Raw genomic sequence first — 12,473 nt, 5'->3', positions numbered from 1 at the left:
ACCGATCCCGCGGCTCGGGGGCGTGTGTGACCTGTCCTGCCATCACCCAGCAGCGCCGGAGAGGGACAAGTGGGAATCACCCATATCCAGCTGCAAACGCGTTTGAACTCATGATCCCGTGTGAACTGAGGATACAGGCTTGAATAGCTCTGAAATCTTGTCGTGGTGAGGCTTCCCACAACTCCGACCCCAAGCAGACAGGGCTGTGCTTCGTTGAGGCACCCCACCGCATCCGCAGCGCGACCGGCGGCTTCTGCCTGGAATCGCTCAGCACCAAAAAAAGGACGATTTGTGGTGAAACGCTGCGGCTGAGCTCAGACACGTGCCGTCGGTCGGTGCTCGGGTGGCCAGGAGGGGAGCCTGGCTTTAGAGCTGCCGTAGGAGGCTCTTTGCTGCGTGGCCAGGTCTCCCCCGGAAAACTGGCCTGGAGAAGGGGTCCATCGCTTGGAAGCAGCTGAGCTCGGAGAAGACAGCAACGCTTGTCCCGGCAGCACGAGGCTGGTACTGAAGAACAGGAATTGCACGAAGCAAAACCTGCTCTTGCTATGGCAGCAGGTCAAGAGGCCTCCAAACAAAGACTATGCTCCTGGGCAAAGAGGAGAGGAAGCTGGAAAAACTTGATGATCCATGTAGTAAAGAACAAAGCACGCAGGTGGCTGTCCTCCTCCTGTGCACCGCTGGCTTTTGGTAGGAGTTTTGAGGGTGATTTGATTATCCAACGGGACTGTCCGGTGCTGCGGGAACGAAGGATCAGCTTTGCGGTTGGGCCAGGGCAGGCAAGGACCCGCTTTTCCGCTTCGCTTCATCCGTGCAGCCGTGGGCTGGGGGTCCCTGGGGCACCCGGTCTGCTGCAAGGTCCCTCCACCCGTCGTCTCCTGCCCCCGCGGCTCCTCCGGAGCTGGAGAGATGGAGGCAGCAGCAGTTTGCACTTGGTTCAGCGTGTCAGGAGGCTTCGCTCCTGCCTTGCCCTCCTGCCCATTGGTTTGCTAATTTTCCGAGGTTACCGAGGAGACGTTATTGATGATGATGATGATAATGGTAATAGGGGAGATAGGTGGCAGATTAATTCCTGAACTCTCTAACAGGATTTAAGCTAACAAGAGAGGAGGGCTTTTTTCCTCCCTCTCTCCTTTCCCTTCCTCCTTTCAGATATTTCCTGTGCTGGGGATAACAACACCAAGGAGTGTTAAATTGGCTCTGAATGTCCACCCCTGGCTGTCCACATTCTTGTAACGATTTCATTAGCTTGAATTATCCACGTTATTTTCTTGTAATGGGATTAGCCGTACTGGAGTCAGCTGAAGTCCTGGAGCGGGAGGCGGGAGGGACCTTCCGCTGCGTATTTCATTAACTCTCTCATGCAGGGGGTGGAACTGGCCACGGCTCAGCCCAGGGGCAAAACCATTTGCCAGGGTCCCGCATTCCTAAAGGAGAAAGAAAGAAAAAGGACTATTATTATTTTTCTTTTTTCCCCCCGCTATAATCAGCAAATCGGCGCAGAAGCAGAGACTGGCAGGGAGGTAATTTGTTGGGGGAGGGAAGGTCCTATTTGGGGGCGAGGAGGAAAAAAAAATAAAGACGACCATTGCAAAGCGGTTGAGTGAATTCTGCTGGGCTGAAGTGCGGCTGCAGCCTGCTGCTGGGGAAGAGGTTGAGCAGCAAGGGAAGGGGAGGACTTCTGTCTCTCTTGGACTCGTCGTCCCCTGCCCGGAGCCATTTCTGATGAGCGGTTACGCTGCCTGGCTCGTTTGCCTGAGCTCTGTCCTAGGGCTGCTATCAGTCACAAGGCGGGATTTCGGCAGCGGCAGGGCTTGGGGATGAGAAGGCAGCGAGGGGAGGGGAGGGGAGGGGATGGAGGGGGAGGAGGCAGTGGCAGTAGATGGCAACCCATGGGAGGGTTGGCAACCTTGCTAGAGGTTTTCATGATCGGTTTTTAACGTGGTTATGGCTGGCTTGTTTTTCTTGAAGGGAGATAAACCAGAGAGAGGGGTTTAGGACTGGCCCATGCAGTGGGACATCTGTACGTGTCTGGAGAGACCTAAGGGTGATTTTTTTGTTTGTTTTCCAAGAAGATCTGCTCTTCTGGCACTGGACGGCAGTTAGTCTTTCCAACTATGTGCATGGATTTGCGGTGTCGGTTGTGCTCTCTCCTATAGAACTTGGCAACCAAAGAGTGCTTGATCAGCTCGTAGCTGAGGGGACACCAAGATCAAAAGTGATGAACGCATCTTTGTGTGTGGGTCTTGAAAATAATGGTGAGGGCTGGACAGGTCTTGGTCTGTCCCAGGGAGCTTGCAGTTTAAATGCTCTGAGGGGACATTTCCCAGCTGGATTACTGTCCAACCTCATCTGTAGGTACCTGTCCCATGAACGAGAGCGTGCAAAGGGCCATCGCGGCTGCCTGGGGCAGCGGTGGGGCTGGACTTAGACATCGGGAGCTGAGCGAGGTGATGAGAAACATGAGAGGTGGTAGAGTCAGTGGCAGGAGATGGGGTTGGGACTCACGTGGCTGGAGATACTGGGGTGGATTTGGGGCTGTGCCTGCAGCAGGAGAGCGGTGGTGAAAGGGGAGGGAGCTGCAGGGTGGGAACTTGCGTGTCGCGCTGGCGAAGGAGGGAAGAGGGTTTCTGGAGACCACCTGTATCCCCGTCCCCCTCTGCCCTCCACCGCTTGGCCGTGTTGATGAAGGATGCGCAAGCACCTTTTAGGAAACAGGCAAAGCCAAGTGAGCAGTATGTTGTCTACCGAGCTAGAGTGTGCTCTCTTTAATAGCAATATAATGTCCTATAATTAGCAGGCAAAGGACTTGCCTCCCAGCTGGCCTGTGCCAGAAGGATATAATTACACTCCCAAGGAGTGATGTTCCTCTGACCTGCAGCCAGCTTGCAGCGTGCGTCTTAGAGCACGGAGGAGAAATCTCCTTATCTTCCCTCTCTTCAGCCAGGGAAGCGAAGGGATGGCCGCAGCACCACGGGAAGAGCTGCCAAAGCGTCGGGAGAGCGGCAGATACCCGGCAACGCTGTGTAGAAGTGCCAGATCCCACGTGGGTGGTAGGGAGGGGATCTCGGGCAACATCGTGTGTTTCTGCTGAGCTTGGAACTTGTCAAGGGAAAGGTTGTGGCTGTCTCTATTCCACAGCCGCGTGGATCGTTGCTCAGCCAGGACCAATACGGGCTTTTACTGATTTCCTCTCTGCCTTTGTAAATCTGGATCAGCACGAAACAAAGGTTCTCATTTAGGAAATATCTTAGTTGCAGCATTTGTTCGGGGCTGTCATCCCTTCCAGCCAGCGACGTGAAAACGCGCCAAGCCTGGGAGAGCGAGCGCAGGCGTGAGGACGGGTTTTGGCAGCCTGGCTGACAAGCTGCCTGCGGCACGTGGGGAGGCCGGGAGAGCCACATCCTGCAACCCCCCCCATGCCTGGCGTGCACTCTGCCCTCCCCTCCGGGCCCTGACCCCCGCTCGGGATTTCGGAGGACTGCCATTTGGACATCGTTTTTCATGAATATATGGGGAAGGAAGCCGGGAGGTGATGGAACAGCTGTGTGCATGGCAGCTCGCTGGGGGCTTTGCAAACCCACCGCCTCTGTGGCAAAGTTCTTGCTTTTGGCTTTTGCTCTCCCAAAACTTGTGTATTAATCACGAGCAGCTCCACGAGGAAGTTTCGTACATAAGACATTTCTTTTTGCTGCAGACCTTGGCTGCGCTCATTATGGATGAAACTGCAGCCTGGTATGGTGCCACCAAGAACCCTGGGGGTGCCTTGCCAGAAATCCAGCCCGGGGCCAGGCACGTGGGTCTGGCGGGGCCAGGATTCACCAGCAAGGAGGTTACAGTTGTCTGCAAAGTTACGCCAGGCTGACTGCGGAAAAGTTGGTGTCTAAAGAAGGAAAGGGCTTTTGCTCCCACAGCTGCAAAGTCCTTCAGCCCTCGTGCTGTGGCTGAGTCGTGGCACAGGGGCTCAGGAGCGCTTGGAGAAGATGCGGATGCCGGTGGTTACGAATCCAGAAACCGCTGGGGTTTCACACTCACGCTAACTCCGGGGACTTCCCTGTAAACCGTCGTGCCTGGGGCGAGGAGCCTGGCACGGTGCTGTGCTCTGTGCCGGCAGCGCGGTTTGGTGCCAGCGCTTTCTGATCTCCGTCCAGTTTGCTACGGAGAGAGGAGAGAGACTTCAGCTCCGAGGGGAACCCCCACCCTGGGCCATGTGCTGCGTTTTCACGCCGTTTGCGCCCATCGGAGCTGTGTGCCGGAGGGGGAAGGAGGTGGCGGTGACACCGGCTCTGAGCTGCTGTGAGCCCCCCTGCCTCCACAGCCATCCCCACCCTGGGGAATGTTGAAAGTGTGTTTGAAAGCAGCTCGGTGGGATCTTACAGGTGAGACGCAGTTAGGTGTATAAAAGCTGCTTTCTTCCTTCCCGTGTCATCTTGCTCAGATTTTACCCTGGCGATGTGCGGCATCCCTTTCCCTTCCACCATTCCCGCCCCTGTGGCTTTGCCGGTGGCAGCCGTGGTGCGATCCGTGCGCACCCGTCCCGGAGCCGGGAGGCTGCGGCGTTGATGCAGCTGTGGGAGGAACCACGGCAGCACCTGGCTTCTCTGGGAACTGGGAGCCTGGCACGGCGGGGGGTAATTGGGTTCCCTCTGCCTCTCTCCCCCCAAATCCAGAGGAAATAATTGGAAAAGAGAGGTGTGAGTCTCTGCCTGGCGCTGGAGAGGAGAACATTAAAGGCCGGGGCTCTCCACTTCATTCGCAGCTCCCAGGATGGTAATTGCTGTGTTGTGGTTTCTAATTAGCACCACAGCGGGAGGGAGGGTGTTTTACTCCGCAGCCCGGTGGGGTCAGCCCTGTCTCTGCCGTGCCCCTCGGCTTTCCTCGCCCCCCCGCCCCTTGCCTGTTCCCCTGCAGCTTCCTCCAACCGACCCGTCTCTCTGGGAGCCCTTGGTGGGCACCGCCAGCCTGCCTCCCCCCCAGCCCTCTCCCCGGGGAGATGCCTGTGGCCAGCCCCGCTCCAGATCGGCTCCCCACCGCCTCCGCACGTCTCCCAGCATGGGTGGCTCGAGCTGGGGAGGAGGGGAGAGCCAGGTTCTCCTGTCTCTGCCCAGGCTGATGTGGATCAGCACGGGTTCCCCAGGTCCCCTGACCCTGGGGTCCGTAGCCGTCTTGCTCCTGCCGGGCACCCCCGTGTCCTTTCTTGCCCATCCTGTGCGTTGAGTCAGTGTCAAAGGGAGACACGTGGTGTTTTAGTGCACAGAGTAGGTGTTGTCTGAGACCTTCTCCCTTTTAGCAAATATTCTGCTTGTATTCCTTTAGCAAATATTCTGCTCCCCCCAGGCAATGCCCATGATGTTTTTCACAGGGCGATAGGTTGGAGCAAGCACTCCCCTGCCCATGCAACCCACCGGCTGTCTTTCCTAGCTAGATGGTCGTCTCCTTGGGCCAGGACCTCTCTCATTACCTCTCCCTTTACCCCAACTGGGGCAGTCAAGATCCTGCAGGGATGCTGCAAGCGAGAAGAGCCGCCTGCAGAGCTCCCGGGACCCCCATCGCCCGCACCCCTTTGCAGGAGGACCCTCCTGCTGCTGGAAACCACGCGACTCTCCTGCTGCTCCCGGAGCCGAGCATCCCCGCCGGCCAAGGCTGGTCCCTCGTCTCCGCTCGGGTTTGTTTGTTTGTTTGCGTAGCGCCAGCTCGAAAGGGGCAGGAGGGAGAGAGGGAGGGAAAGCGCCGAGGAGGAGACGTGCGGATTCATTTTGAGGCTTCATAATGGTACATTTACACACCACGTTGCCTAAGGAAATTGGGTAGATGAATGCCTGGTCATGCTGCCAGTGCACCAGGTTAACTCCCAGGATTTAGCTTATATCATTTCACGAGAGCGTTTATGGCCTTTACTGTGTTTATTCCCAGGTGCTCTTTGGCACTGCTGCATCCCAGGCTCCTTTTGTGTATGCGCGCGTGTGTGTAGATTTTCAAATAAAATAACACATCTATTCAGACCCGGTCCACATTAAATATTTATTGCCTGCAGTTTGTGCATATGTGTTTGATAAATGGGCCCGAGGGGAGGGGAGGAGAAGGGGAAGCTGGAGCTCGGATGCAGAGAAAGCATCGGCTTTGTCTTGGAATTTCTGGGGGGGGGCGGCACTGCAGAGGGGTGTCCAGCAAGTGCTGCCTTTGGGTCTGTTTTCAGCTTTTTGAACAAGGTCCAAAGCTGGTGGGATGGCTCTGTGCTTTGGTGCTTAAGTGACAAATTTCTTCTCCAGGGGCAGGCATGCTGTGACAAGGTTTCTGCTGGGCCGTGTCCGAGCGCGGATGCTGCCCGCCCTGTCCCATGTCCTCCAGCTAAACGTGAACCTCTTTCCCCCCCCTTTTTTTTTTTCTTCTTCCCCTTCTGTCCCGTTGGCACTCAGAAACTTGTCTGAAACGCTGCTGGATCTGGGGGTTGTTGTGTGGGACTTGGGTCTGCTGGATTCACCTGTTTCCCTTTATACACTTAGCAAGCTTAAATACAACCAGTTTATTCTAGCTCATGAAAGAGGTCGGGTGGCTGGCGGCAGAATGGGAAATGCAGGTACCCAAGTGAAGTGTTAAAACGAGGAAATCCAGTCTTCGATGCCCAGCATCGACAGAGCAGAGGGATGACATCTTTGCAAACATGATGCGCACAACAGGCTCTGGGATGGGGGGAGGTTTTGGAAAGAGAGTAGCTCCCCGTGAGGCTGTGCTCTGGCTCATGCCCCTATCCTGTGCGCTCCAGCCCCTCTTCAAAGGTCAAATAAATGTTTTGATGGTGGTGAGGAGCAGTCCTGCCTCCTGGTAACCTGGAGATGCTCTTTGCCTGCCCTGAACAGGGTATGGCATGCAGGCTGGGTCCTTGGGTTCTGCAGATCTTCTGAAGGGAGGAGAAGCACAGCAGTTCTACTAAAGAATTTTTTTGCTTTATTCTTCCCTCGATCTCACAGTGTCTTTGCTTTTCCCTCTCTAATTCACAGCACCTTTGGAGAGCTGAAGACCGTCCGGCTTCCCAAGAAAATGGCAGGAACAGGATCCCACCGGGGCTTTGGATTTGTGGATTTCCTCACCAAGCAGGATGCCAAGGTGAGATGTAGCCCTCCCCCTCTGGCACGCTCCCAGCCCGGTCTCAGAGCAGAAGGTGAGGAGGGGAGCCTGGAGGCTCTGTCCCGCTGAGGCTTAGCCCAGATTTGGGGCAGGCCATTACTATTCACTGGCAAAGCTGCACTGAGGCTAAAACCCCAATGTGGGCAACCACCACTGGAGGTTACGTGACAGAAACAGCAACCTAAGCTGTACTGGGCAGAGGTTTGGTGCAGCTGACACAATGGCTAAAAGTTCTTGTGAAGTAGAAGGACAGGAGTTTGTCAGAAGCAAGGTGAGAAGCTGAAAGAGATGGTTTTGACCCAACATAACGCATCAGGAAACTTGACTACGTGTCCCACCTCCACCACTGCCTTGGCTTTAGGGGAGGTTTAGATACTGTGGCTCTTTGCTGCTTTGTAAGCTGCACGAGGTCTCTATTCATCAGTTCCTCCGTGTGTTTTGTGACCCCCACCCTGTGAGCAGCCTTACCCTGGTGTTTTTTCGGGTAGCGAGCATAACAGAGGAGCAGTAGTTATGAATTGGTCAAAAGGATGGGCAAGCAGGGAGGAGGGCCTGTGTCTGCTTTGCCTTGCTGAACACAAGAACAAAGATGTAATCCGGTGATTGTCTTGGTCCGAAGAGGGGAGCTCGCTGTGCTGGGCTGGCCAGGGATGTTTTCTCAGAGTGGTTCGCACTGGCTGTTTGACAGCAGTATGGAAAACGTCGGCAGCGGGCAGCGGTGCCTGGGAAACGCCTTTCTCAGCACCGGGAACTGAGCTCCTGACGCTTGCAGGTCAAAAGCACGTCTTGCTTTAACCAAAACGTGCAAAACCCATTGTTCCAATACCTTGACATTTTTGCAATCCATATGCACTTTATACTGCAAAATATTCCATAGCGTTTTAAGCCGGGATAGATTGCTGTTCAAAATGTTCTCCTTCATTTTTTTTTTTAAAAGCTTTCCTATATATTTAAGCTCTGTACTTGCAGAAGAAACAAGGGGGTTGTAGCCTGTCTGATAGTATTCTGCTCTTACCCTTTGCCAGCGGTGCAGAACAGGCTGGACCAGGCACGGTCCCTCCTGCGCTGGGCAGAAGAGGGTCCTCGGCCCTGCTGTAAGCTGCTGCGTGGGTGCTGCCAGCACCAGAGCAGTGCGGATTTCGGCCCCACCGCTGGCTCCTGGCGATTTGAGCAGCATCTGGAAGAGGCAGAGTTGTGGGCACAGGCCAAGGGATGTTGTTGCTGCAGGGAAGGGACCACACGGCTCCACTGACTCCCTGAGACTCCAAATTCTTGAGCCTGTGAGCAGAGATGGAGGAGAGAGGAGGGGGAAGGAGAGGTAGCCTGTGTTTATGTTTTTAGACAGGATTCATTGATCCCGGATCACAAGGGACTATTAGATCATCCATTCCAGTCTGACCTCCCGTATAACACAGTACACGGAGTTTCTTTGTTAGTCGTGTATCGATCCTCATTCAAACTTCCTTCCGCTCAGCATTCGTCCTCCCCTTGGGGGCCACCTCACTGGGCAGCGTGGGGTGCAGTGACCCCCCGAGGAGCGCGGTTCCCCTCCCTGCACGGTGGGCCGTGCCTGCGGCTCTGCTCAAACCCCGGCGCTGGGCAGCTTTGCTTTAACCTCTGCTTCGCTCCAGAGTCGTTCAGGCTTTATGCCTGGTTTTTGAATTAGTCTTTTCCTAAGGAAACTTGAAGCATTTGATGAAAAGGTGCGTACAGGGACCTGGCTGGTTCTTTACTGCTGCTCAGCTGCTGGCTTGGGGGCGAATGAGACAGCACCCACTTTTCTGCTTGGTTTCTGGAGGAAACAGGGCACGGGCTCAGTGTCTGCCTCCCGTCCCTCTCCAGCCTCTTGGGGACCCGGTGGCCGATTCCAGCTGCGTTGGACAAATAGAGATCTCAACGGTAGGAAACCCATCGAGCGCCGGCAGCCAGCCCGAGAGGAGAGAGCCGGGCAGGGCGCTTGCCTGGGGCGCCGCTCCCAAAGCTCGCAGAGGCCGCGGGAGGCGAGCATGCAGGGAGTGAGATGCCCTGCAGAAGATCGCTCGGGGCAGGGGGTTCTTTTCCAGCAAAGCAGCTCTTCTTCCTTCTTCTTTTTCTATTTTTTTTTTTTTCCGCCCTCGTCTCTTTGAGGGATTTAATTGTCTCACAAGTGGCACATCAAGTACACTCCATTGGCCGTCTGGAAACGGATGCGCTGTGTATTGATGAATAGGATCCTGAATATTGTAAACACGGACATAATTGGCTTAGAGTTTATTGCTAAGTGAAATGAGAGGAGGGGAGTGGGCCTGGAGACCTCTGAGCTGAATAGCTGTGACTATCAATGACGTTTTTGCTGAGAGTGGTAATCTGGAAATCGCTTATAAGCATCTTATAAAACATGATGTTTTTGTAATAGTATAGTTAGGGTGGCTTTGTTGGGCATTTAAAGCCTGTGACCTCCCGTGTTTGTCTTTTTCTCTGAGCCGTCACAGCTGCTGTGGGACTGCATAGGGAGATTTTCCAGAGGCAGGACAGAGATGTGGGGGCTCCCCCTCCTAGCTCCCCAATGCTGTGCCTGCAGACCAGTCCCATCGGGCTGGGTTTCATCCCCTTGGCCTCCCCTGATGCTCTGCCACCCGCTCAGCGAGCGCCAACCCTGCCAAAAGGTGCTGTCTTGGGAGAGGGGTGAGCGCCCGAGCCGCGCTCATCAGGCAGCGGGTCGCCTTGCTGCAGGGGAGGTGACGTTCTGGCAGGGCACGGGATGCTGCTGGTGGTAGCATCTTCTCCCCATCATCTGCTCGTCCTTCAGAGCCCCAGTCTCACACCTGGCTTTCCCACGGTGATGTCTGCAGCTGGGGCTGTCTCTTGGGTCGTTTGACGGCTCCCAGGGTGATGGATGGACCTCGACTGGGAGTGTTACACGGCCATCAGATGAAATTAGCAGTCGTCTCTCTTCTGTGTCGCCAGCATTTAACAGATCACAGCACGCGCAAAGCCAGGAAGCGGGTAGGAACCCACGTCAAAGACAGCAACAGGAGGGACAAAGTAGTGTTCACAAAGAGGGGTTTATGCCTGCCGATCAAGTTTTTGGTTTTACATCTCTAGTGCCAGCTGACCACTAGCAGGGAGTGCATGGAAGGGGATGAGTAGGGGAACCGTGATCCGCTGGCAATAACACATTAACCCCGGTTAAGGAAGTATTAACTGTTTGACATGTTTCCTGACGTTCCCTGTGCAGAATTGTTGTGGGATTGTTTTTATTTTTGAACTATTAACTGGAAGCCGAGTTTCTACTTTTTTCCCCTGTTGATATAAAAATACATCTGGTCTCCAAATAGAAATTGCCCATTTGGGAAAGACAGTCAACCCTTTAAAAATGCACGCGCATGGAAGGAAAAATCCTTGTGTGCATCTGGCATCGCAGAGAGCATCCTCAATTGGGACTGGCTCTTGCGAGGAAGGGAGATATATCAATCTCCTAATGTTGTTGACCCTTTGTCCCTCTAATGACTCCAGCCCGGAGGCTCTTCGGCTTGAGTATTTAATAGGGCAAGGGGGAATCTATAGGCAGAGCAGCACTGTCCTCCAAATTAATACGGCATTTAGGGATGGAGCTGTAGCACTCAGGGGTGACGGATGCAATGGTCCGGTCTCTTGATCTCTGCTTTTCCACCGCCCCGGCGCAGCAGGCTCTGCTCCAAAGCAGCGTCTGTCTTGTCCTGGCAGCCCGGGCTTCGTGTGAGTTTATCGGCCACCGCTTAATTTTGAATTTCCCTTTCTGAATCCCACAAACATTTTTAAGCTGCTGTTCCAGCCTCTCCCCTTCCTCTCTCCACTTTTTCTCCATCCACCGCCTGGGCTCTAGCCCAGCCCAAGCTGTACTCAGAGCTAGCGACAAAATCCTGCCGCACTGAGCCATGACGTTAAGCTCAAACCAAACTCTACAAAATCATACGCGGGAGGGTTCAGAAATGACATTTTTAAGCATACTCGCATCCTGTTTTCTAGTGGGAGAAGTCCATAGGGTTTTCATGCAACCCCTAAAGCATTCGGAAAGCAAAAGAGACCTGCGAGGTTTGCCAGGGCTCTTCAGCTTTCGGTGTTACCTGCCAGTGGGTGTATTACCAAATGCAGCAGCTTTAATTAAATCCTTTTTCGGTATTTAAGGATACCGAGCCTTGTGTGGTGGAGGCTCCTCTTTTCTTAAAGGTGTAAGATAATGCAAAGCCATCGTAGTCAGAGGTCTTTTCTGGTGAGTCTGTTTCTCGCATGAGCAGATATCACGCATCTCTCTATCCCTGGTTCAGATACAACTAAACAAACCTCTGGCCGTTCAATGCTTCGGTCTTCAAAGGTGTCCCGGGAAGGCGGACACTCAGGTGGAGGAGCCGTACCCTGAGAATAGCTCCTGCCTCCAGCCTCACTTTCTTTGAAAGCCAATCTGCTTGGCCTCATTTCATATTTTTCATGTAATTAAAATACAGTTTTTCCCTACCTATCTTTTCATTTGGAATAGCAGCAGTGGCAAATTTCCTCCTCTCGCTGGAAGATTTCCAGCAACGTGGATGTATGGGGATGCCATTTTTCCCTTTCATCCCTTTGTCTTTTAAATCATCGGTGGCTTCTCTTTTTTTTCCCCTGAAAAACTCTTAATTCCTCTCAAAGCAATGAAGCTGTAAGTTTTATTTTTCACCTGGTTTCCAAAGGAAATGCCATTTAGGTGTTTTTTCACCTGAAATGCACGGCTTCCCTTCAGCTGCCCCAGCTCCGGGAGCCCCTCTGGCAGGTGGGGACGTGGGGAGCACGGGTCCCAGCATCGCCTTTTCCACGGGGGCTGGAGGAGCGGTGGTGGGCTGGGAGGGTCCCTGCGATCTCACCCCGGCATCCCAGGCTTTGCTTCATCCTGGGTTCAAACCAGCTCGTTTTGGGAGCGTGTTCGGCTGGGAAGGGCCAATGTCACCAGGCTGCTGGCAGATGCGTCTCTCCCAGCGGGTTTCTTCCACGCAACACAACTTGATGGCAGCTCTTGCTCCGTGACCTTTCCCAGTGCTCCCCGCAAATCTAGGGCAGGATGCCTCACGCTGGACTGGGCCGAGCGGTTACGCGTGCCCGTTGGGGCGTGGAAGTAATCCTGCAACGAGGAGGACGTGGCAGAGCAAGCTGCTTTGAGGATGAGAGCCCACCAAGCGCCGCGCTTTGCACCACGACCGTGGGCGTATTCGGCACGGTCTGCCCTCCTCCGTGACCTGCCGCGGGGCACAGCCACTTTGCCGGAGTCGCATCCAGGCTTCCAACCTTCCTCTTCCTTGTGCTGCGGGAAGTGAGAAATTAAAAAGTATAAATTAACAAATGAGACCCGGCGATTAGAGCTG

General features: G+C 54.4%; 1 protein-coding gene across 2 annotated transcripts in view; it reads left to right on the top strand.

The window, feature by feature from the left end:
* Positions 1-12,473, top strand: part of RBM19 (RNA binding motif protein 19) — a 68,714-nt gene that overhangs the window by 37,307 nt on the left and 18,934 nt on the right. For both annotated transcript variants that reach the window (XM_075769389.1, XM_075769390.1), the window contains exon 22: positions 6,996-7,101. In XM_075769389.1, the coding sequence (XP_075625504.1) occupies positions 6,996-7,101 (106 nt within the window). The remainder of the gene's footprint in view (positions 1-6,995; positions 7,102-12,473) is intronic.

This window comes from Balearica regulorum, chromosome 17 (genome assembly GCF_011004875.1).
Source record: "Balearica regulorum gibbericeps isolate bBalReg1 chromosome 17, bBalReg1.pri, whole genome shotgun sequence".
NCBI classification, from domain to species: domain Eukaryota; kingdom Metazoa; phylum Chordata; class Aves; order Gruiformes; family Gruidae; genus Balearica; species Balearica regulorum.
Note: the sequence above shows the minus strand (reverse complement) of the source record. Positions and strands in the feature narration are given on the sequence as shown.